The sequence below is a fragment of the Carlito syrichta genome, unplaced genomic scaffold (genome assembly GCF_000164805.1).
Source record: "Carlito syrichta isolate Samal-C Ts95f unplaced genomic scaffold, Tarsius_syrichta-2.0.1 Scaffold301868, whole genome shotgun sequence".
Classification (NCBI taxonomy): Eukaryota; Metazoa; Chordata; class Mammalia; order Primates; family Tarsiidae; genus Carlito; species Carlito syrichta.
The window spans coordinates 349,042-374,093 of record NW_007245964.1 but is presented as its reverse complement, the minus strand read 5'-3'; the positions used below and the strand labels follow the sequence as shown (position 1 = coordinate 374,093).

Genomic DNA, 25,052 nt, shown 5'->3' with positions numbered 1-25,052 from the left:
CTTATCCCTAGTGTTTCCAATATCTCAATATCTGGAAGAAGAATAAGAAGGATGATCACACATCCAGATGTTTGTCCTGCACCAAACACCTGGCACTGTGTGGTCCAAACGTGCCAGGGACGGACTTGCTTTTTCACTCTTTCTGCTTGTGCAGTCATATGACCATGATACACTTCATATTTTTGTGGTGCTCTGCCCTTTCCTCCAAGATGCCATTTTTTTGGTACCTTGTTGGCTATCTGGCTATCTGGGGGGGATGTTATTATCTATATTTACTGAGGCCCACATAGATTGAAGATTCACTTTAGACCTTGTTGGCACAGTGCTGGAAAAACCCAATATGTTGACGCCCATTCGACCATTTACCATGGAGTCATGGTTCCACCATCTTTATGATGGTATTCACATTAATGCCACACCATCCTTTGCTAACCCTCTCCCTAATATCTGAAGAAATTTCTGCCTGCACTTCAGAATTATATTTAAAAGGAAAATCTACTATTTGTTACTGAATCCTCTATACCTCAGGACTAAAGGTCCCTTTATAGCTTCTTTTCTTACAACTCCCAACTCAGATTCTAGAGAACTTTTAAAGTAAAAGACAAAACATTAAAAACTTCCTTTTATTTTCTCTTACAAAATATGTTTTCTAAAAAGGAAAGGCTAATGGTAAAATACGAATAGCATTATGTGCCAACTAGTGAGCTCTTTCAGTCAAAAATCCTTCCCAGCTAAATCTGCCATAACTTTTGTGTAAGTGATGCCACTAACCTTCAGCCTCAAGTCAATGTGTGCTTGAATAATTTTTCCATCTGGCCTTCCTGTGGCTCAGCAGATGTGTGTCCTGATTCTGCCTGGACTTAGTGGTGATGGTCTGAGTATTTTCCCTTTCTATAAAACTTCATGACCCATGTGAGGAAAAGATATACAGGAGTGTTCTCATTTGCACTATATTGTCAATAATGGAGGTGGTCACCTAAAGCTGAGGTAAACATGGAAGGGTATCTCTCTTCTCTCATTGCTTTAATAGCCTTTCCTTCTTGATACTGAGCCCTGAAGGTATACATCTGAATATCTGCCTGATAATTTTATTTTCTATTATTTTAAGAAGCTCGCAAATGACTCTGTAAACAGATAAGTTGTTTTCACTAATCAGAGAAAGGTACAGAGTTTTTGCTGGGATAGAGCTCTTTTCTTCAGCATGAGAAAGTTGCTCTGAGGATTAAAGATAATAAAATTATTATTAAAGATAATAAAATATTATTAAAGATAATAGTAATCTGTGTACCCATAAGTGAAGTCAGTACCACTAGGTAACTTCTTATCCCAGTGTGTGTTAGATTCTGATAACGTATTTCATGGGAACAGAGTAAAGAAAAATGACTCACCTGCAAACCAGACATGCAGAGTGTCCTGGGACTGAGCTTCCTTTGCTGAAGAACTCAGACCACATTCCCTCCATGCTCCCCATCTCTCCTCCTGAGGCCAAGTGGAGAGAAATGACCTTTCCCAGTGTAAGGACTCTGCTGACAGGAGTTTAGAAGTGGCTTTCACCCACTTACCTAGCCATGAAAGCAAACATAATGGCTAGATTGTTTTTTATTATCATTAGCTGGTATTCTCCATATCACACACAGATACAATACTTTAGAGATGCATTTTAAAATGTTGCCACAGGCTGGGCTTGGTGGCTCAGCCTGTAATCCCGCGCCTTTGGGAGGCTGAGGTGAGTGGATTGCCTGAGCCCGCGGGTTCGAGACCCGCCTGGGAAACTTGGCGAGACCTCATCTCTACAATAAATCAAAATTTAGCCGGGCATGGTAGCGTGCACCGGTAGTTCCAGCTACTTGGAGGGCTGAGGCGGAAGGATCGCCGGAGCCCAGCAGGTCGAGGCTGCGGTGGCCGGGAGCGGCCACTGCATTCCAGTCTGGGCGACAGAGTGAGACTCCAACTCAAAAAAAAAAAAATGTTGCCACACTATTATTTTTATGTCAGAAAAAATATGTCCAATGTGATTTTTTATACCTATAATTGGATTTGTAGGTATTTCCAAATGTCCCATTGTTTGGCTCTGGAGCTATAAAATATGGCTGACACAGCCGTGGCCTAATCACCAGAATTTACCTGGCAGCATTTTCAGAAATTATTGATGATAATACATTTCCCCCATAGATCCAAGCATTTAAAGTACTAGCAGGCCGGGTGCAGTGATTCACACCCGTAATCCCAGCACTTGAAGAGGCCAAGGTGGGAGTATTGCTTGAGTCTAGGAGTTCAAGATCAGCCTGTGCAATAGAGTAAGACCTCATCTCTACCAAAAATCAAAAAAGTCAGCTGGGTATGGCGGTGCCTGCCTGTAGTCCCAGCTACTCAGGAGACTGAGGCAGGAGAATCCCCTGAGCCCAGTGAGTTGAGGCTGCGGTGGCAGTGGTCATGCACTCTAGCCTGAGCAACAGAGTGAGACCCAACTCAATAAATAAATAAATATGCAAATAAACAAGCAAATATGATGATTTCTCTAGCCTTCTAATCCTCAAACCTGGAAATAATGTGTAGATACATAGTTCTATCATGAAATGTTCTGTTTATTTAAATGATCATTTTTCTTATGGGTATCCATTCGTCATTTTGGCTGTTGTCATCGTTAGCATTGACTGAGCAGCTCTGTCACCTTCGTTGTGTAACATGTTTTAAGTCTCTTTCAGGTGTAGGTGCTCTCCTAGGCTACCTAATCCACACGGCAGAAGTCAGAAACATCTGGTATCCTATTTCCAGCTGGCACAGTAGCAATGGAATATCATCAATCATCAGCATAACGCTGCATGCTGGTTCTCTTGCATAAAGCTTTTGGATGCCTCCAGTCCAGTGTTTCATGAATTGGCAGGAAACTAGATTCCTTGTGGTTCTGTGACTCAGGGCTGCCCCCTCCCTACTTCACCTGACTGCTGCTACTTGATGCCATTTTGTCAATTGGACAAAATCTCTCAGCATCTCTACCCAAGGCCAAGGCCCTGTGTGCTACACCTGCTGTGGGACTTTGAAAATCCCTGGATTTTTTTACCTTGCCATTTCTCAGTCTACAAAAATGGAAGTAGGCAAAAAAACCTTCCCTTCTTCTCCCTACAGAAAGGACAGTTGTCTGCAGTGTGTTTTCTCGTGCCTTATTTGGAAACATTAAACAGTCTTGAGTCCTTCTTAAGTAGACAAAATATAAACTATGAGTAAAGACAAGGCATGGAATGGCACCAGGAAAGTTGGTAAAATGGGCATTATCAGATAAACATGACAATTTTGTAAGCAGCTGTTAGGTGTCAAGAACTGTGAAGGGACTGAGACTTTACCCTGCTTGTAAGCTAACACATTCACCTGCCACAATTTCTTCGATGCTAGCAGAAGACACAAACTTCCTGGGTCTGAGATGAAGGACTTTATTACTTATAGCAATGGTAGGAGCCAGAGTATCAACATTTGTGCTGTGTCCTCAAGCCCCAGTTCCCACAGAGTGATGTGAATAGGCCCAGTGGTGCCTGCACATACACTGTGAGGAGAGGAACCCTGGGTTTAGGGGCCACAAATCTTCTGTAATGGACAGTAAACATGCCTTCCCTTTGTTCCCAGAGGGAGACATTATCTTCATTACATGGGCCATAAACCAACTAGTCTTTTGCTCTGGAGAGAGGTACTATTTCTGTCTTCCAAGGCTGTTTGCTAGATACATATCCTTAGAAAGATCATCAGAGTTTCTGCTTGCAAAATGCAGAAGCATGGGCGATCCATAGAGAATTATTTCCCAGCATTAGATTATAATTCTTTTGGGGGGGGAGTCAATATTTTACTCTGTCACCCAGGCTGAAGTACAGTGACATGGCACAATCATGGCTCACTGCAGCCTTGACCTCCTGGGCTCAGGCGATCCTTCCACCTCAGCCTCCCTAGTAGCTGGGACTACAGGTGCACACTACCATGCCCAGCTAATTTTTTTTTGTTTATTATTTTTTGTAGAGACAAGGTCTATGTTGCCCAGGCTGGTCTCAAACTCCTGGGCTCAAGCAATCCTCTTGTCTCAGCCTCCTCAAGTGCTGGGATTACAGGTGTGAGCCCCCGCACCCGGCCTATAATCTTTTTAAACCAACCTTTACTGTCACATTTGTCTCCTAAAGCTGAACAACAATTAGCTTGCTTGTTCTTATTTAACAAAAAAAGAAAGCACATCAGGAACCTGGTAGACCCCATGAGAGCAGGAGCTTGGGCTCAGCAAGCTTGCCTGCATCTGGATGAGCTTGTAAAGAACCCAGTTTGTTGGCTGGATGAGACCTTAGTGCCTTTCATCCCAGGTGGGAGCCTTGGGTCAGTAATTCCAGGCACAGTCAGGCGGTTCCACGTGCCGAACAAAGACAGTGAGGATTCTTCTGTCAGGGTGGTACTTTGAATGTCCAGTCAGTGACTGAGACCTGGGGAAGACCAATGGGGAATAACTCTCAGGCTTCTTCTACAGCATGCTTGTCTGTGCTCAGAACCTTAATCACCACTCTGCCATCTCCCCATTCCTCCTTCCCCTCCAGCGTCCCTGTGTTTCCCCTCCCCTACCCCTATAACACATTTGTACAAAATGGCACAATACCTGTCGTATAGTGAGATAAGCTCACATTGGTTTTCCAGTCCCTAAAGTATGCGTTTTCAAGAGTTCCCCTGGGTTCAGGGATGCTGCAGTGCATCCTGCTTGCCTGGACATGGCATGTATCTTTAGAGACTTTTGAAGCTGGAACTTCTCTGAGAAAGCTGCCTCTACCAAATAGATTGCAAAGTTCTAGAAACTTTTTGTTGACTTTCTGTATCCCTCTGCATCTTCTAGAGAATCTCCACACCAAGCATGACAGTTGCCTTTCATGTCACCTATGTTTCTCATTATTTTTGTCCTGTCGTTTTGTCTCTGTCCTTTTCATCCTCTACTTACAGTCTTCTCACTGGCTTTTCTGCCTGCCCCCTGAATGATGGATTTTTCTGAAGTTCCTCCCCAGTTTCCCTCTTTTCTTGCCACTCCCTCTTGCTGGGCTCTCACATCCCACCTGTGATTTTTTTTAAAATTACTTCCCAGATGCTGAAAATCTTCAGGTCTGTGTCCCTAGCCTTGACCTTCTTGAACTTAGGGTGTGTGTGCCCCACCTTCTCAGATATCTCCATCTGAATGCCCCTCAGACTCTTCAGACTCTCCAGGATGTTCAGATGAGTGGTATCCCCCAGCTCTCACTCATATACCCCCAAACCCAAACTTGCTCCCGCCTTCTGTCCCTCATCTGGGCAAAGCCATCTTTCTTGGTCCAAGTCATTAAACCTGGAAGCACACAAAAATTTTTTTATTCCTCCCCTGATACTCACCCCACATCCAACCAATCCCCAAGTGTATTCCTTCCTTTCAAATCAACCATCTTCTCTTTCTCTCCATTGCCAGTGCCTTAGTCCTGGCCTTAACTCTCTCTGATCAGGACCATTTTGACTGCCTTTATTAGGTCTAAATTTTTCCAGGTTCTTCTCAGCAACCCAATCAAAAGAATCATTGTCTATACCTTTTCTTAAAATCCTCTGGTAGCTCTCATTTTCTACAGCATAAGTCTCAAAGTTACATGGCATTCAAGACCCTTTGTTATCTGGTCTCTACCAACCCAGTCTTCTCCCACCCCATGTCATTCCTCCATCCACACCAAACAGTACCTGCACTGTTTTTGGATATGCCTCTGTGCTTGCTTGCCTCTGCCATTGAGTGCCCACTGGACTCTTGTCCACTGAGCTGAAGCATCTTCTCTAATGCCTCCCTTGATCAATCTCGTTTCCCTTCCATCTTGTGCACAGTTGGGATATAGGGACTATCTATCTGTGTGACAGATGTCCTCCCATTCATCTGTGTGCTCCTCAGGGAAGACCCATGCCTGTGCCCACCTGTGTTATGCCCAGTATTCAGAGCAGCACAGGCATTCAATAAACGCTTTGTGAGTTGGCAAGTGAGCAAACATGACAAAAGAAAGCAGACACATGAATCTGCAGAGACAGTTATTTCCCCTGTGCCCAGGAACAAATTGATTACATAGACCATGGATAGAGGAAACTTCTTTGACTATATAGGCTACTCTGTAGGGTTGAATAAATGATGTTGACCTAATTAATTAAGAGGGAACTTGTACAGAGGATTTAAAGAAAAAATATAGACAATGATTCTTTTGATTGGGTTGTTAAGAAGAGCCTGGAAGAATTTAGACCTATTAAAAGTGGTCAAAATGGTCCCGATCAGAGATGGTTAAGGCCAGTACTAAGGCATCTGAGCAATGTTTTTCTGAGGCTCTAACCCTAACAGGATGTTCATACTATATGTTATCAATGTCAGAATCATTGGACCTGAAACTCACTGCTGCTTTTGTGTCTCACAGTAGAGTCACATCAGTGTTTAACCAAGTGAACACTATCAGAAACATAATCTGAGGGAAAAGAGGGTAGAATGAAAATTACAATTTAAACTGTGCTTTTTCCAACATTCAACTCAAGTGCATGTTCCTGAGTGAGCATGACACAAGGGATATGGATCTGTTTTTCTCTTGAGTCAGTCCTAATTCCAACATTTCCCTTGTAGTATGAAAAACTTGCTGTTTCGAATGTGATTTAGCATTTAAAGATTTGTATTTGGGGGTAACATGGCCTGTGAATGTCAAACCAATAATTATTGTGGAGTTTCAAGTTCCAATGAAGCTAAACGAAAACCTTGATTGTTGGAGCCATGGAGCATGGTTATGGGATCTATAAAGTGGCACCTTCCAAAGATATTTTGTTGTTTATTTTTTGTTGTTGTTTTTTGTTGTTGTTGTTTTTAAAGGCAGGATCTTACTCTGTTGCCTAGGCTGGAGTGGAGTGGCGTGATCATGGTTCACTGCAGCCTCAACTTCCTGGGTTCAGGCAATCCTTCCACCTCAGCCTCCTGAGTAGCTGGTACTACAGATGTGTGCCACCACATCTGGCTAATTTGGGGGATTTTTGTAGAGACAAGGTCTTGCTATGTTGCCCAGACTGGTCTTGAACTCCTGGGCTCAAGAAATCCTCCCTCTTCAGCCTCCCAAAGTACTAGGATTACAGGCATGAGCCACCATGCCCAGCCACAAAGGGACTTTGAAGGTAATTTGACCATGGGATTCTGAAGGTAGTTTTGACCAAACAGGCCTGAACCTGCTTAGAAAACCAACCTCTGAAATTTGAGGACAAAGCTTGGCTTAATTTTTAAGGCATACAAATTAGACTGTTGAATCAGTATTTTGCAGGCAATGGGTGTTTTTTTGTTTTGTTTTGTTTTAAAGCTTAGGTAGCCAAGTTTGTACACATCCTAATGAAACTATTCCTATAGAGCAATGATTCTCAACTAAGGATGACTTTGCTCTCTAGGGGATATTTGGCAGTATTTGGAGACATTTTTGGTTGTCACACAGAGAGGGGTGGGGTAGGAGATTGGTGCTATAGGCCTCTAGTTGAGTAGAAGTTAGGGATGCTGCTTAACATCTTTCAGTGCACAGGACAACCTCCCTTAAGAAGGAATTATTTGACCCAAAATGGCCATAGTACCAAGGTTGAGAATCTCCACTCTCGAGTGAGCTATAGGCCTCTAGTTGAGTAGAAGTTAGGGATGCTGCTTAACATCTTTCAGTGCACAGGACAACCTCCCTTAAGAAGGAATTATTTGACCCAAAATGGCCATAGTACCAAGGTTGAGAATCTCCACTCTCGAGTGAGTCAGAGTGAACAGCTTAGCATGATCTGGCCGAACACCAAAGGCAACATCTAAAGGATTTTCAAAGTTGTGAGTTTTTTCTTTTGGGACCTTTTTCAAATGTATGCGATTAAACCACAAGTCTAAAGTCAATGGTGTTAGTTATTAGCTCTGAACTGGGGAGGTCCCTGGAACCTACACAGTTTGGATCAATTATTATAGAACTGGCTGGCCCAGCCCTCAGTTTCATAAGACCTGCCAGAAAGCCAAGTCCTGGCAAAGGCGTCAAGACTCTACCACAGACTGAAACAGACTAAAGCCACCCAAAGACTTATTAAGTTCAGATCTTTCTACCAGCAGTTTATTCCTTCAAAGAAAGTTGCATGACAAGAGATTCTAATTGGACACTCCAGACTCAGCTGTCGGGTCCATAGGTAAAGGCAGAATCAGGATGTTCCTACCCACTGTGTGGTATTATTTTATTCTAGAGATGATTATATGCTTCTTCTTGGTGGCTTCAGTTACTCTTCACATACTGTGACTCACAGCCTCAGCTTTCAGTCAGGCCCGTTCAGGTTCAAATTCTGGCTCTGTTAGTAGGAGTTCAGCTTGGCCATGGGGTCCCGTTGGTCAGAGGGTCACTGAAGGCATTCAGCGAAGAGACTGCATACAGAGGTGTGGAGCAGCTCGGGGGACCACCAGAGAGTGGTGACTCACCCAGAGACCAGCACCAATGGGAAGCAGTAAATGCTTGAGGGAACTTGGCAAATGACTAGGAATTTTTAAGTGCTGTGGCCCAGGGAGGGAGACCATGGGACAGACATGGTGGCCTGGCAACCTCTGCCATATGGGGTTCTATGTGAAGGTAGCAGGGGCAAACGTACTGCAGCCTCTTCCCACCTTTGCTGGAATCTCCAGGAGGCCCACCCATCCAAAGTGAGACAGAGAGCAAATGCTGGCTGTGCTCCCAGTAGAGACCTGCCTCCTTGGGCACAGAGCAGAACAGAGAATGGGTGTGGGGAGGAGTCTGAGAGTAGCCAGCCTGCTGTGTACTGTGGGCCAGCTGCTTGGCCTCTCTGAACATGTTCCCTCAGTTTCACATGAGACGTTTAATCTTTAGTTCACGTTGTGGGAACAACATGGGATGATGCTCTCTGATAGGAAATGCACCGCAGCTGCATATAGAAGCACTTGGTACAGAGGAACTGATTTGTATTTCACTTAAGGCCCAGCAGAGCCTGATGTCTAGAAGGATTTTGGGGACCAGATGAGGAGCCAGTGTTGTACTTTGGGAGGGACAGAGAGTGAGATCATATGTGCAGTTGTCTGCCCTGGCTGACTTGGCACAGGGACAAGTTGGCTGCCATCCTTGGGCCTGCACTTCCTTGTGTCTCTCCCGGTTTAGCCCTCTGTGGGAGAAAAGCACCGGTCTCATTCTCCATCAAACAAGGAGACCCCTTACATTCCTTCAAGGAAAAAACTCAGGTTCTTCCTCGTTCCTGGGCACTCCTGCTGGTGGGTTCTCCTCCTGGCTCCCCAAGCCCTCTCATTGCTGTGAAGACTGTTTCCTTGGGGTCAGTGATTCCTTTGAGTGACTGTGTTCCAGTGACTGATCCTTTCCCACAGGGTAGTGACAGCCTGGTTCCCTGTTGCATGCTTTTAAGGATACCATGGACCTCTCCTTTCCTGCTATTTCTTCTACCTTGTAAAAATGATCTATTACCATATCTTTTTATACAGTTCAATTTCTGTGTCTTCCCTCCAACCCAAGTTCCCCTTACCTCAACCTTAAAATCTTGTTTAAAGCTCTCTGAATCAGGTCAGTGCGGGGTCTGGCCCAAGACATTCTTCTGGTCTTTGCTAAGTGCATGCTGGCAGTGCTAAGATCCACTCTGTCTGCGCTCTCAGGCCGTGGTCCAAGAAGACAGATCCTGGTTTGGGATGCTGTTCATGTTGCCGGGCACTTCTTGCCATGTCCTTCTTTCATTTCCAAGCTCACACCCTCCACGGGAGGAGGGCCACCTGGGCACCTAGCCTAAGACCTGCCTGCACCCCCCTCCTCCCTTGTGCAGCCCCAGGGTTGCAGGCAGATCTTCATGTTTTTCCCCCATCTGAGGTAGTGTGGACAAGTGTGAGGAGCCCCGGCAGCTCCCAGCCATGGGATTTGACACGTCACAATCACTGCTGACCCAGCCTCGAAGATGATGATGCAGGTCCTCACAGGCTAATGCTTGGGAGTGGACACTCTGCCTCTTCCTGCCCAGCTATCTTGGCCCAAGCCTTCGCTGTTCTCTCCTGGCCCCAGCTTTCTAAGGTAACCACAGAGTCCGCCCCGTAGACAGGTTGTGAGGGTTTCAGAAGGCAGTTCATGTGAACCCTTCTTCAGAGTAACCAGCTGCCCATGGAGCACCCCTCTCCCATCGGATGCAAACACAGCCCCTCCCTGAGTGGATATCTGGGATGTGCTCAGTCCCATGCTCCTGTGTTTCATGAGTGCTGTGTTCTTTTTCATTTTCTGCTCTTGGGCTCCCTAGATCTGCACCTACCTCTTCCTCCTGTCTCTCTGTCTGCAGGGTTTGCTTCCTGGACTATGTTCCACACTGACTAGCAGCCTCACCCTGTGTCTCATAGGCACCCTAAGCTGTTCCTAGCAGGGGCCTGGCTTGCCTGTGACCAGGTGTAGGCAGGGCTCAACTTAGATGAAGTGAAGCATGGTCCATCTCTACCTGAAGTGGTCATCACTGCCCTTAGGGTTAAATCCCAGGGCTTTCCCTTGACACACAAGACCTGTTGCCCTAGCCCCAGGTGGTCATCCAACCTTTTAACGGGCTGTCTCCCACCTTCTGATGGCCATCCAACCTCTTCTACTTTCTGAGCTCCAGCCTCACCAGACATCTTTTCTTTCCCCCAGCACACTCTGGGCTCCAATTCTCTGCATGTGCTTTTCCCTCTGCCCAGAACATACTCATGTTTCCCCATTAACTCCTTTTCTCCTTGGAGACTCTGCTTAGATGTCATTTTGTACAGAGATACATGTCCTGTCCTAGGCCTTGCCAAAGACCATTGTCATACCTTCCCAGGGGGTACCACACTTTATCTTAGAACATCCATTACATTTGTAAATATTTTATATTGTGTCTGATGGGAGTTGAAAGGCTGCGATGTCCCTGTGTCCATGGGTGGTAGGGCACCCACATTTGCCATACAGAGGCCACGGCAGGTCATTCACCGTCTCCGTTTCCTACTCCTTGCTAATCTCACTGATGACAGAGCTGGGTCTGTCTCATGTGTCACTGCATCTCTCAGCACTGACACCATGATTGGGTCAGGGACCAGCTTGCTAAATTCTCGGACTAGTAGCAGTGAGAAATTGTAAACATTGTTTTCATTTCCAGGTATTGACAAAGATCTTAGCTTTCTTTAGGGCTTTTCCTGTAGGTTTATGTGGTCTCTTCTGGATCCTAGGGACTGGGTAAGGGGAGATGATGCTTTCCCCCATACTACCCAGAGGTGAGCAGGCCTGACTCAGGAACTGGGACTCTAAAGGACTGGGTGTGTGTGTGGAGGAGGGTGTTGGTGAGGGAGATTCTGATGAAAGAAAATGGGAAAGGTGGAGAGAAACATTCTGTAATTCAATGTAAAATCTTAGGGCTGTCCTGGGTGCTTCCTGAGTGTCAGCAAGAACATCATGAGCAGATGCTAGCCCAGGACCATGCTGGGGGCACTCCCACATGAGGCAAAGGAGAGGTCTCAGACTCAGGCAACTTACTGATGTTTGATTCAGACAGTAAAGAAGGGCCATGCCCTGGACCCTGACTGCTTTGCTTGACTTGAATGTTTATAGCTATTATTTAATTTGTTGATCATTAGGATGGTCTCACATGTCACAGATTTGCAGTCAGACCTAGTGGACACTGAGGCATGTATTCTGGGCAGGGGGCAATTTGGGAATCCAATTTAAATGTCTAATTCCAAGAATTAGGCCCTAATACTCTCTTGTTTATTCCTAAGAGAATGTGGCTTTTCCGGAGCTTGCGTGTCTGTTAGCACACCTGTTCAGGTGGCCCCTACCTAACCAGGGACCAGAATCACTGCCTGAGTGGAGTCCTGTGTGTTACGTGGGATGAAACACAGCAGAACATATGTGTTGTCCAAAGTCAAACAAGCATCCATCACAGAGCCTCTCTGCTCAGACTTCTGGGGGTGGTGAGTTGAAACAGGCATGTGGCAGCCAACTGACCCTATCTCCCTGTCTGTGGTAAAGCCACCAGAAAGGACCCTCGCTGATTTTTCCATATGCTTACCAGTTAAAGCGTCAATCTGTGCCACATGCTAGGCTGTTGGAATCACATTTGTGTTTTGATGTGGCTATTCTGAAGTGAATGTGCACACGAACATGTGCTTCCTGTCAACCAAATGATGACACTGCCATTGTCGGGGCAGGGTTCTTGCCATGATTGTAAAACTAACGATTTTGTATCTCTGCTAAATACTCTATTATCAGATGAGAGAGAAATTACCATAAAAATTCCTTCAGCACCAAAGGGAATTTTCCCTGAAAGCCATGCTCACTCTGTCCCATGACCCAGCCCAGCTTTTGCTTTTAAGGAAAAGTACTTGACATGCCTGTCCTCAGGCATGTGGGTTCAAGGCTGTGTGGTTGTGACTGCCAGCTACCACATCTCTATCTGGAAACTGTGCCCTCAGTTCCTAAAGCCTTCCCTCCTCTGGGTGCCCAGCAGTGAAAGTCCCTCAGCTACAGGGGGCTTTCGCTATACCCCCCTTTCCACCAGTTTTCCCCAGAAGCAGGTTCCTTTCAGTGAGTCCCCTATATATGAACCTTCAAGTTGTGAACTTTCAAAGATGCGAATGTATATTCACATGTCCAGTAACATAAATTCATTTACATGTCTGGCAACATTGTCACGTGTGTGCATCCTCTACAAGTGGTTGTGCTTTTGTGTCCTCTACAGTACAGTATTGTATAGAGTACAATAGTACAGCATCTTTATTTCAAGCCCAGGATGTCTATAACAAGCGTAAAAGCAGCAGTGATGTACTTGGTACTGTATAGCTGATTGTGTTAGCTGGGGATCTAGGCTAACTTTGTTAGACTTATGAACAAATTGGACTTACAAATGTGTTCTCGGAACAGAACTCGTTCTTATGTAGGGGCTTACTGTACTAGGCTGGAGTCCCCAGCAGAAGACACACAATGTGTAGTCAAAGGAGACGCCTTCGCTTTCTTCATCCCCAAACTCCTACCTGAAGGGCCCATGGGGACATTCCCATGAGGAGTTTTTCTGTTTGGAAGTGGCCCAGGGATATAGGGAAAGACTGGTGTTTCATCCTCCCTGCTGATCCCTTCCCTGCCCGGCGGACTCCCTGACTCATCCTCTGAGGATGGCAGCCTGAGAGCAGATGGAGTGGGGTGCTGGCCCTGTGGGTCCTGGCAAAATGACTTCTTGCTGGGAAGCTGAGTGCTGGGCTCCCTGCCCAGGAAGCCTGAGTATTCCTCCCCTTGGTAATGCCAGTGTCCAACCTGGTAGAGGGTCAGCCATGCCCATGACCTGAGCCAGCAGGATGTCTCCACAGAGGGAGCTCCCTGGTCTGCGTGGTCTCATGGGGTCTGGACAGGTCCCCTTCTGTCCCTGCTGTGTGCAGACCCTGTGTGAATTGCTGTGTTGCTTGGAGCAGTGTGTACACAGGGCTCAAGCACACACTCTTGGCAAGCACCCTGCCAGGATTCCAGCATTGTGACTCTGCCCAGCCCAAGGACAGTACCCTCGGGTGTGACCCTCTGGCTTCACATGTGGCAGTTGGCTGAGAATTTTGTGTGTTCTCAGTCATTTTGCTATGCAACCACAGCTCACAGCTGAGAGTTGTGTTCAGCAAAAAACATGCACAGCCAGACTGTACCATCTCCTTGCTCCCTTGAGAATCACACAAGCAAAAGCATGAGCATCTTCCCTTGGTATGAACCTCAGATCTCCAGTCTTGATAGGTATACAAATTGACCTGTGACCACGAATGATTCTTCTAAGCAGCTTCAAAATCACAAACTCACTTCACCTTATAGGCAAACATAATCCAAGTGCAGGTTGACGGACCTCATTGGTTTAGCAAATGATTTCAGAAAACATTGGGCTACTGCTTGTTTGTCAGGTTAATTTACAACAGATTGTGTTTCTCTGTCCCTGTAGAGGCAAAAAGGTCATGTATTAGTTTCCTATTACGTGTTACAGATTTCCACAGACCTAGACATTGGAAATAATACCCATTTATTAATATCACCTCTCGGTTTCCTTAGGTCAGAAGGTTGGCACAGCTCAACTGGGTGCTAAGTGCACTGGCCGTCAGATGTCACAAGGCTGAGATCAAGGCTGTGGCTGGTCGGGCTCTTAGCAGGCTCTGGGAAGAGTCTATCTCCAGACTCATTCATGGTTTTGGCAGAATCTAGCTCCTCATTCCTGTGGAGCTGAGGTCCCTGTTCTCTGTGGGCTGTTGGACGGAGGAGCTCTCAGCTTCTAGAGGACACCTGTTTTCCCCATCTCACAACCCCCTCCATCTTCAAAGCAACAGATCCTTCTTATGCTTTTAATCTCTCTCACTTTCTTTTCTTTTCTTTTTCTTTTTTTTTGAGTTGGGGTATTACTTTGTCACGCAGCCTCAAACTTCTGGACTCAGGTGATCCTTATACCTCAACCTCCTGAGTAGCTGGGACTACAGGTGCATACCCTTACACCTGGCTAATTTTTTTTTCCACTTTAGTACAGATGAGGGTGGTCTCACTAATATTACCCAGGCTGGTCTCCAACTCCTGAGCTTAAGCAATCCTCTCGCCTCAGCCTCCCAAAGTGGTAGAACTATAGGTGTGTAACGCCACACCCAGCTTCTGACTTCCTTTTCTACTGCTAATAGGAAAACGATCTGTTTTCAAAATGACTCTCTTGATTGGATAAGGCTCAACTAGTCAGTCTCCATATCTTAAGGTCGCTGACGGGGGGGTGGGAAGACGACGGGACGGCACGGGACTCTGATGTCATCTGCACAGTACTTTCACAGCAGTGCCTCCTTTGGGTTTGACTGGATATCCGCAGGACAGGGTTGTGGGGGGCCATCTTTAGACTCTGCCCACTACAGAGCAGCCCAGACAAAGCAACTTCACGGCCAGAGTCTCTGTTATCAATATAACCTCCATTGTTGTCTTCACCAGCAAGTGCCGGGCACACTGAGCCTGAACCAGAGGCAGAACCAGAACCGGAAGCCGAGGTGGACCCGACTGCTGATGGGGCCAGCCAGGACATAGCCTCTGCCCACAGGGGTGCAGAGAGTGAAGGGGAGCGGGTACTGGAGCAAGAACCGGAAGAAAGAGCCTCCCTCAGTGAGAAAGAGAGGCAGAACGAGGGCGTGAACGAGAGGGACAATTGCTCGGCCTCCAGCATCTCTTCCTCCAGCAGTACGTTAGAAAGGGAGGAGAAGGAGGACAAGCTCTCCAGGGACAGGGCGACCGGTAAGTGAAGTCCCTTGTTTCCGTTGGCACATTCGCAGGCATCCTGGGGCACAGGGACTGGTTTGCTCGGAACCTGTCCACAGGCTGGCCTCTGATGTGACCCTTTAGGGTAGCCACTCACCACCGACTGCGTCACCCAGTGTCTGGGACTGAAGAATGTGGCTATGCTGTCAGCCAGCCAGCAGCATCCAGCTCATAGAAAGGTAGCCCCAAACCCTCTGCTGTGCTGCTCCATTCATTACCTCCACAGGTGGGAAAAGGACCCAGGAAGTGAGGATCTTTCCCGAGGAATAAGTCCTGATGGAGAAATGCCTCCTTTCCCTCTAAATGTTTCATTGTTGGTAATAGTAAGTGTAGCTTTTTTCAGTTTCTGATTGAAGTTTAGAGACTGGTCATGCCATCTACTCCTTTAAAATAGGTTTTTAGGGCCAGGTATGGTGGCTCATCCCTGTAATCTCAGCACTTTGGAAGGCAATGGCGAGAGGATTGCTTGAACTCAGGAGTTTGAGACCAGCCTAGGCAACACAGCAAGAGGTGTCTCTACCAAAAAAAAAAAAAAAATCACAAAATTAGCTTGGCATGGTGGCGCAAGCCTGTAGTCCTAGCTACTCAGGAGGCTGAGGCAGAAGGATCACCTGAGTCCAGGAGGTCAAGCTGTGATCGTGCCACTGCCTTCCAGCCTAGGCAAGCAGGGCTCAAGTTGAATGAGAACCCAACTCAAATATATATATACACACACACACACACATTTATATACATATGCACATGCAGTATATATGTTTTTAAGTGGAGTGTATGAAACCAATTATGACTGAACATTTCAGACTAGAGCACGTTTTTTTAAATGAATGAGTTCTTCCAAATTAGCATCTCACAGGGTGCTAAGGTCAATTTGATATACCATACTTGATTATACATAATTGAAGTTGTTTCTATATTATACTTATGGCCATTCTTTTCTTTAGTGTAAAGTATATGCTTTTCCTATGGAAGTATATGATTTTGGGCATTTCACTTAATATTAATTCAGTTCTCCTTTGGGTGGTGACTTTACAGCTAGGGACCAAATGTTATGTTAAATTATAGGTTTGACCTAAAAGAACCTCACCAAGGACTTGGGGAGGGTGACATAGTGGTTATAGGAATTGTAAATTATGTGTATAGTTTACATCACAGGGTTAGTTTTTCTACTCATGACTTGTTGCTATCAGAGTGGTAAAATGTACCTTTCTCAATGAATTTTTACCAGAGGAGTTATGTTTTATGGGCCAGGCTTTGCTAAGCTACATATGAGAGATACCTACTTAAGAGGCCTATGTCTCAGGCCCGAAAGGAAGTATGGAACCTTCACAAAGACCTGCCAGCCAGCGCCATGAGCCGTGAATGACTTCTTAGTCCCCAGATCAAAAATGTGAGGTTGGACAATTAGGTTCACAAAGCATCCTAGAAAAAGTTCTACAAACCTCATTGCTGAATATCACTACAATCACCTTTGACGTACTCCCTTTAGGAAGCTGTGCACCGATGCCAGCATCTAGTCCACCTGTCAAAGCAACTGTGGAACTCTTTTTCTGGAATGACCATCAGAGGTGTCATCGTTATTTGTTGAGGCGTGACAATTAAGTTCGCGAACTTGCCACTGTGTATTTACGTTGGCAACGCTGCACAAATAACCATATCAGAACACCCTCCCTACTCACCTGATCTGGCCCCCGATTACTTTTTTATCTGAAGATAAATGACATATTGAAAGAAAGATATTTGATGATCTTTAAGACGTTAAGAGTCATATGATGATGGCTCTGATAGCCCTTCTAGAAAAAGAGTTCCAAAATTGCTTTGATGGGTGGACTAGGCACTAGCTTTGGTGCATACTTTCCCAAGGGGAATACTTCAAAGGTGACCATAGTGATATTCAGCAATGAGATATGCAGTCCTTTTTAGGATGCGTTCATGAACTTAATTGTCGGATGTCGTACATTGTCTCAGAAGCATGGGTGAGTGAATGAAAACTGAATGAAAGAATGAAACCACAGTGGTTCTCAATAGACCTGTCATTCAATGACTTCATATAAAATAGTTGCTATTTGGGTTCGTCTTGGTTGGAATATGCTTCTAGATTTTATTCTTTATATTGCTGGTTACTAATCATTGCATTGAGAATCCCATGTCTTTGATTGAAGCTGTATGTGCTAAGAGGTATTCTATATATTGATATTTACTTAAATTCTTTTAAAGTCATATTACCATTAGTCTCCTGAATTCTACTTGTTATCATTCACATTAAATACAATTATGTTCTCATTATGGGCTATAGGTTAAGTGTCCTTGATCCAGTTGACCTTAAGTCATGTTCTATTTATTAGGAATAACTTTAAGAATTATTCTTCATAACTGGGTTTAGCAGGCCTAAAATGTATCAACAAATTGGATGAGTAAAAGTATGCCAGGCAACAGAACTTTCTTGGATCAGATTGTTCAATATTCTTCCAAATAAGGACAACTTTCCAAAAATGGATACTCTGTTCCCAGTGAAGGACCATTGACTTTCTCCCAAAAGTGGGTACTGTCCACGTGTGTAGCAGCAGGAATTAGGGCTTGCAGTTATTTTTCTGCTTCACTCCAGTGCTGTTAAGAAATTTGGTCATGTTTATTTGCTGTAGCTTATTGGTTCCATAAAAAACAAAAAACAAAAAAAAAACTCACTGCTCACGAGTGCCACCTGCTGCTGTGGAATCAGGAATCAGGAATAGCTCTGTTTTAATAGCTCTTGATTTTCACAATGTTATCAATTAAATCACAAAAGAACCTTAGAAGCCATTAAAATTACTCCCAATATTGCTTCTAATGATTATGTCAAAAATGAATTTGTAGAACTTGAAAATGTCCTAGTTTACTCCAGTTATATAGTTTAACAAAGAAATCTTTGTTTCATGTGTTCTACTCTATGGCATTAGTGTGAGAAACTTTATCCTAGCATTTATAATACTTTGTTATAATTTCTTGTCTAGTTGTCCTTGGTCTTCACTTGATTGTCAGTTTTGAGAGAATAGCAATGTCTGTGTTATTTGCTGTGAGTCCTCACTTTTTAGCTGGGTCTCATAAAACCATCGATAAATAAATGAAGAAGCATCTCCAAGATGGAGAAGCTCCATTCCTCCTGGGTCTTCCCTCTTACAACCAATATACCACCATCTTGAGAACAGCAGAACAATCCATCAAAGGAGAACGCTGAACAGTAGAGAGAAGAAGGCAAACTGCCTAGGAGTCTCAGGACTTGAACAACATGTCAGTGAAGCTCCAAGAAAAGCCTAGTCCCCTAGTCAAAGGATCAGGAAAGGATCGCCTAACAGAACAGAAAATATTTTTGGCTGTTCCTACCTGCCCTCTTTTAGACAAGCAGTAATGGAAAATCTGACCCAGAGTCGATGGACACCTGTAGGGATCTAAACATTTACCTTCACTTGGAGGCAATGAAGGCAATGTGAGTTGGGGGTGCAACTTCCCTAGGAAGATGCCAGTGGAGCCAAGGGAAGGGGGCCTTGACTTTCCATTCTACTCATCTGCAATGAGGCAGTGGGAGTCAGCACTCTTGCTGGGGTGGTGTCCACAGGACCCATCAGGGAGTTGAGACTCTACCTCCACCAAGACCTGTATGCTGTACCTAAACAGGATGACTACCTGCAATAAAAGAGAATATTAAAGAGGATCAAAATTCTAGCAAGTGTTACCCAAAATGTCCAGATTACAATAGAAAAATGCTTATATCAAGAACTAAGACAGTTACAATTTAAATGGGAAAATTAACAGATGCCAATGCTGAGATGAACCAGGCATTGGAATTATGTGATAAGGGTTTTGAGGCAGCCATCATAATGCTCCAGTGAGCAGTTAGAAATACTTAAGAAACACATGAAAAAGCAAAAAATAGAAGATTTTAAAAAGAACTAAAAGGAAATTATAGAACTGAAAAATGCAATTAACCAAGATACTTATTAGATAAGCTTAGTAGTAAATAGGAGACTACAAACGTCATGATCAGTGAACTCAAAAACAGTAGAAGTAACCAAATCTGGATAACAGAAAAAATAGACTGAAAAAATGAACTCAGCCTTAGAGACCTGAGGGACTGTAAGACAATATCTAACATGTACTTCATTGACGTCAGAGGAGGAGAGGAGAAAGAGTCAGTGCTAAAAAAATATTTGAAGAAATAGTGGTCAAGAGCTTCCCAGATATGTTAAAAGGTATACATTTACAGATTTAGAAAGCTGAGCAAACCCCAAAGAGGAATAGCCCAAAGACATTACCAAGACAAATGATAATCAAACTTCTTAAAACTAAAGACCAAAAAAAAAAAAAGGGTTTTGAAAGGGGCTAAAAAGAAAGACATCTTCCCTGCAAGGGAACACCAGTCCAAATGATGTAGGTTGCTCATCTGAAGTCATGGAGGACTGCAGAAAGGGGAACAACATTTGCAAGTGCTGAAAGAACTGTCCACCATGACTTCTGTATCTAGCATGAAGGGAGAGAAAGACATTCTTAGATGAAGAAAAACTAAGAGAATTTGTCCCTATCAGACCTCAAGGAATTGCTAAAGGATCTTCTCTGAGCAGGAAGGAAATGAGAAGAAAGGATCTTCAGGAAGGAAAGGACAATAGAATGGGTAAAGATAAAAGCAAATAAACTTTCTCCTCAAGAGTTTCTTAAATCACACTTGATGGTTGAAGCAAAATTTGTAACACCATCTGAGGTAGTGCTCTATGTATATGGAGGAAATAATTATGACAGTTATATTTTAAAAGTGGGGACACTAAAGGGGTCTAAAGGGAAGTAAGGTTTTCACACTTCACTTAAGGTTGTACAAGGTCAATTCTAGTAGACTATGCTGTTAGTGTGTATGTGATAATTCCTAGAGCAACCACTAGGAAAACTATAGGAAGCAATGTACTTAAAAACACTATAAATAAGTCAAAATGAAATTCTGAAAAATGTTCAGGGAAGATGAAGGGAGATTGATTTATGGGTATAAATAAACAGTTTGATAGAAAGAATAAGACCTAGCATTTTATAGATCAGTAGGATGACTACATTTCACAGTAATCTATTGTATATTTCAGAACAGAAGAGAATAATTGGAATGTGTATAGCATAAAGAAAAGATAGGCCGGGCTCAATGGCTCAGCCTGTAATCCCAGCACTTTTGAAGGGCGAGGAGAGTAGATTGCCTGAGCCCGCAGGTTCGAGACTAGCACAGGCAACATGATAAGACCTCGTCTCTACAATAAATTTTAAAAAAATTAGCCAGGCATGGTAGCACGTACCTGTAGTTCCAGCTATTTGGAAGGCTGAGGCAGAAGGATCACTAGAGCCCAGCAGATTGACGCTGGGGTGGCCATGAGCGTGGCACTGCACTTCAGCCTGGGCAGCAGAGGGAGACTCCAACTCAAAAATAAAAATAAAAAAAAAGAAAAGATAAATATGTAAGGTGATGGATATCCTAAGTATACTGATTTAATCTTAACGCATTATCACATGTATTTGAAAATATGTACATCTATTATGTATCAACAAAAAAACTTAAAGAATAAATAAAAGGTTAAAAAATGTCCCAGTAACCCACAGAGGACCAAGAAAGGAGAAACAGAAACTGACAAAAAGGGAACAAAAACACAAATAAAATGGCAGACTTAAGCCCTAACATATCAGTAATTACATTAAATCAAAAAGACAGATTCTCAATAATGGATTTTTTTAAATTACCCAATTATATGCTGTCTGTATGAAACTTTTAAAAAACATAATGACAACAGTAGATTGCAAGTTAAACATGGGGGACAAGATATATCATGCAAACATTAATCAGAGAAAAGCCATGGTGACTGTGTTAATACCAGGTAAAGTAGACTTCTGGGCAGAGGGAATTACTGAGGACAAAGATGGACACTACAAAATGATTTTTTTTAAAGACACGAATAAAGGGTCTAAGTGAAAAAAACCAGCATTTAAAATATATTACCTGAGTGTGTTCTTTTCCCTGTTGCCAAAATAAGAAAATGCCCACGTTTCCTGAGAAATGGAGAAAGAGTGGTAATGGCTACTGGGAAGGGCTTGGCTGCTGTCCCTGCTGCCACCTCTGTTGTTAGGACAGTCTCGCTGCACACAGAAGTGTCTGATGCTTATGGAGACTCCAGACAACACCCCAGTTTTTTAGTCTTATTCTTGAATGCCATCTTATCTCCCTTTGATGATGGTTATGTCCTACATGTATTGTGTTTATAAAACCTAAAAGAAGGTTCAAGAGTTCCTTGTTTGGCGTCAAGAGTCCTAAGATCCTGTGTTCAGTTGAAGTCACTGTCAAGCAGAGGCAGAGAACAAAGCTACACTGGAAGAAACAGAGTCTCAGGTGACCCCCTGCTTCCCCAGTCAATGCTGCCTCTGAGACCAAGACAGGATTATGTGGTGAAAGCCAGTGCCCATTCTCAGTATGTTTGAGGGGGTTGCTCTGGTGAAGCTCCTAAAGTTGACCTCCAGGGCCTGGGTCACCTGCCGCATCCCAGCACCAGTATCCATCAAGGCTCTGGATATCTGCCCAACTGACCTCCTAAGGTGCCTATCACAGAGTCTTGCTAGCCCTGAGAAAGCAATCCCAGAGCAGTAACATTCCTAACCATCCATCCATTCATTTATTTGTTCTAGAGGTTGAGGAAACCACCATGAGCAAAACAAACCCCAATCCTGTTCTTGCAGAGTTTACATCCCACGATGAAGGCAATGTAGCAAGTAATTATAATCCTTCCAGGGATAGGACAGAGGCAGACAATAAATAAGTGAAATGTATGGAAGATTAGACAGTAATAAGTGCTATGATGAAAAATAAAGCAGGAGAAGATGATAAATGGTGCTGGGAGGAGGGAGGACTGCACGTTTTTTGTTTGTTTAGTGAGAAAGCAGGATTTATTAAGAAGACAGAAAAGCTCCCATAGTGGGAGGAGACCCGAAGGAGTTGCCCTACTGCACGATTTTAATTAAGGGGTCAGGGAAGACTTCACTGAAAAGATACTATTTGAGCAAAGACCTAAAGGAGATTGAGAAGCAAATTGTGTGGTTAACTGGGTGCAGTTTGCTTCAGGAGGGGCTAAGTCCCTGAGGCTGGATCATACCAGTGAGTTCTAGGAATGGGAATGGACTCCCGTAACTGGAGAGGTGTATGTCTGTGTGTCTGGGGTGGTGGCAGGAGACGAAAGAAAAGTAAGGCAGGATTGTGCCAGGTCTTGTAGATGCCATGCCATTGACTTTTTCTCACAGTCAAAGGTTATGCCATTAGAAGACTTTGAGCAGAAAGATATGCTCAGATATTTCCATAGCATCATGTGGCTGTTGAGGTAAGAATTGACCATCAAGGGGTAAGAGTGGAAGGAGAGAGACGAGAGAGGATGCCCTTGCTCTGTGAGCAAGAACCCACCTGGCTTGACTGGGGGTCGTCATGGCAGTGGAGATGCGGAGAAAGCGACTGGATTCTAGAAGTAACATGAAGATAGAGACAGCAGGAGACTCTACTACACTAGATGTGGAGTATGAAAGAACTGGAGATGTCAAGGATGACTCAGAGGCTTTTGGAATTGGCAGCAAGATGGATAAATTGCCACAGCTGAGAGCAAAGGACTGTGGGAGAAGCCGCTTCAGTGAGCAGTGGGGGCCTACATGGTAATTTACAGGTGTCATTTAAAGCCCTGAGAGTAGATAGATGATGACTGAAAGAGTGGGTACAGGCAGAGAGGAGAGGGTCAGGGCATTTAGGGGTTAAGGGTAAAGAGGAAGCAGCAAAGGAAGGAGCAGAGTGGCTGGGTGGAAGGAAGCAGCCAGGTGTCCTGTCCCAGACACTCCGTGAAGAATGTGTATGGGGGGTGGGTAGGTGGGTGGGAACAGAGGCTGTACTCCACTGGGTCCAAGAGAGCAAAAAGAGAAATTGGAGGTGGTGAGTGAAACAACTTTTCCAAGCAGTTTTGCTTTAAAGGAAAGGGGAAAGTTGGGCCATGGCTGGAGGGTAAGTGGGGGAGCTTTGGTTTTTGTAAGACAAGAGAAAGAATATACGAGTTTATATGTCAGAAGGAAGGATCTAGTAGGAGGGGCATGGGATAGGCAGGCCAGAGAATTGCTGGAGTGCATTCCTGATGCCATTAGAAGACTTTGAGCAGAAAGATAGGCTCAGACATTTGCATAGCACCATGTGGCTGTTAGGGTCAGAATTGACCACCACAGGGTGAGTGGTTGACCCCTTAGGTGGAGTGGTTGACTCCTGCTAGGAGGAACACTTTATGAGTGGTCACAGGAGGGAAGCCATGTGATGGGGGTGGCAGGGAGGCTCTGGAAGATGCCTTCTGGCTTCATCTGTTAACTTGGTGAACTAGGAAGCAAGGCCATGCCTGAGGATGAGATGAGTGGTGAGGTTAGGGGAGAGAGGAGGAGTATGAGATGTTATCCAGGAGAGGGATTGGAAGTGATTGGCAGGTAGCAGGAAACCCCCTGGAAACTAGTGACAGTGAACTTCAAGTGGGGGCACTGGCATGGTTTGTGGGTTTCCAGGTGCTTTGAGCAGCACTAGTATAGATTCAGAGCAGGGGAGAAATGTGGAGGTGACCTTATAGCCTCTCCAGGGAGTGGTCTCCTTGCCTTCCTGTGTCTAGTCAGAACAGGGGCCCCTTAGCTATCCTTGGGCAGGTAGGAAATGTGAGGAAAATTTCTCCCATGAGCCCTGGTGGGGAGCCAGGAGCAATGTTGTACCTGAAAGAGTCTTGGGTCCTGGAATGGGTCCTTGGAACACTAAAGGAGCATCTCTTCTTGGTCAAGAGTGTCTTATGGCCCGGCACGGTAGCTCACACCTATACTCCCAGCACTTTGGGAGGCCAAGGCAGGAGGATTGCTTGAGCCTAGGAGTTCAAGGCCAGCTGGGCAACATAGCAAGACCTCATCTCTACCAGAAAATTTTAAAAATTAGCCGGGTGTGGTGGTATATGTCTGTAGTCCCAGCTACTCAGGATGCTGAGGTGAGAGGATCACTTGAGCCCAGAAGGTCAAGGCTGCCGTTGCACTCCAGCCTGGGCAGCAGAGTGAGACCCCAACTCAAAAAAAGAGTCTCTTGTCCTATAGCCACCTTCTTCTCTGTTTTATTTCAGTGTCTTCTCTGATGTCACTCCTGTGTGTCAAGCTCACTTATTATCTAATGGTTTTCTCATGAAATAATGCTCCCTTGCCCCTTTCTCATTTTTTCCTCCTGTGTACTTTCAGGTTTGTGGTCCACAACCACTCAGGATGCAGGTGTAAATGGACAGTGTGGCGACATCCTCACCAACAAACGGTTCATGCTGGACATGCTGTATGCCCATAACAGGAAGTCCCCGGATGACGAGGAGAAGGGGGAGGGTGAGACTGGGAGGACCCAGCAGGAGGCCGAGGCGGTAGCCAGCCTGGTCACCAGAATATCCACCCTGCAGGCCAACTCTTTGACCCAGGATGAGAGCGTCAGGAGGGTGGACGTCGGCTGTTTGGATAATCGGGGCAGCGTAAAAGCATTTGCAGAGAAATTTAACAGCAGGGACCTGGGGAAAGGTTCTGTCTCCCCCGATGCTGAGCCCAATGTCAAAGTCCCAGAGACAGCACCAGTGCAGCTGAAGACAGAATCTGATTACATCTGGGACCAACTTATGGCCAATCCAAGGGAGCTCAGAATCCAAGACATGGATTTCACTGACCTGGGAGAGGAGGATGACATCGATGTCCTAGATGTGGACCTGGGTC

The 25,052-nt window shown here is 44.9% G+C and overlaps 1 protein-coding gene across 1 annotated transcript in view; it reads left to right on the top strand.

Annotated features, from left to right (window-relative positions):
* Positions 1–25,052, top strand: part of FHOD3 (formin homology 2 domain containing 3) — a 456,996-nt gene that overhangs the window by 366,595 nt on the left and 65,349 nt on the right. The window contains 3 exon segments of the mRNA XM_021711121.1: positions 14,958–15,254; positions 24,543–25,050; position 25,052. The exon segment at position 25,052 is cut by the window's right edge and continues 360 nt beyond it. Coding sequence (XP_021566796.1) covers positions 14,958–15,254; positions 24,543–25,050; position 25,052 — 806 coding nt within the window.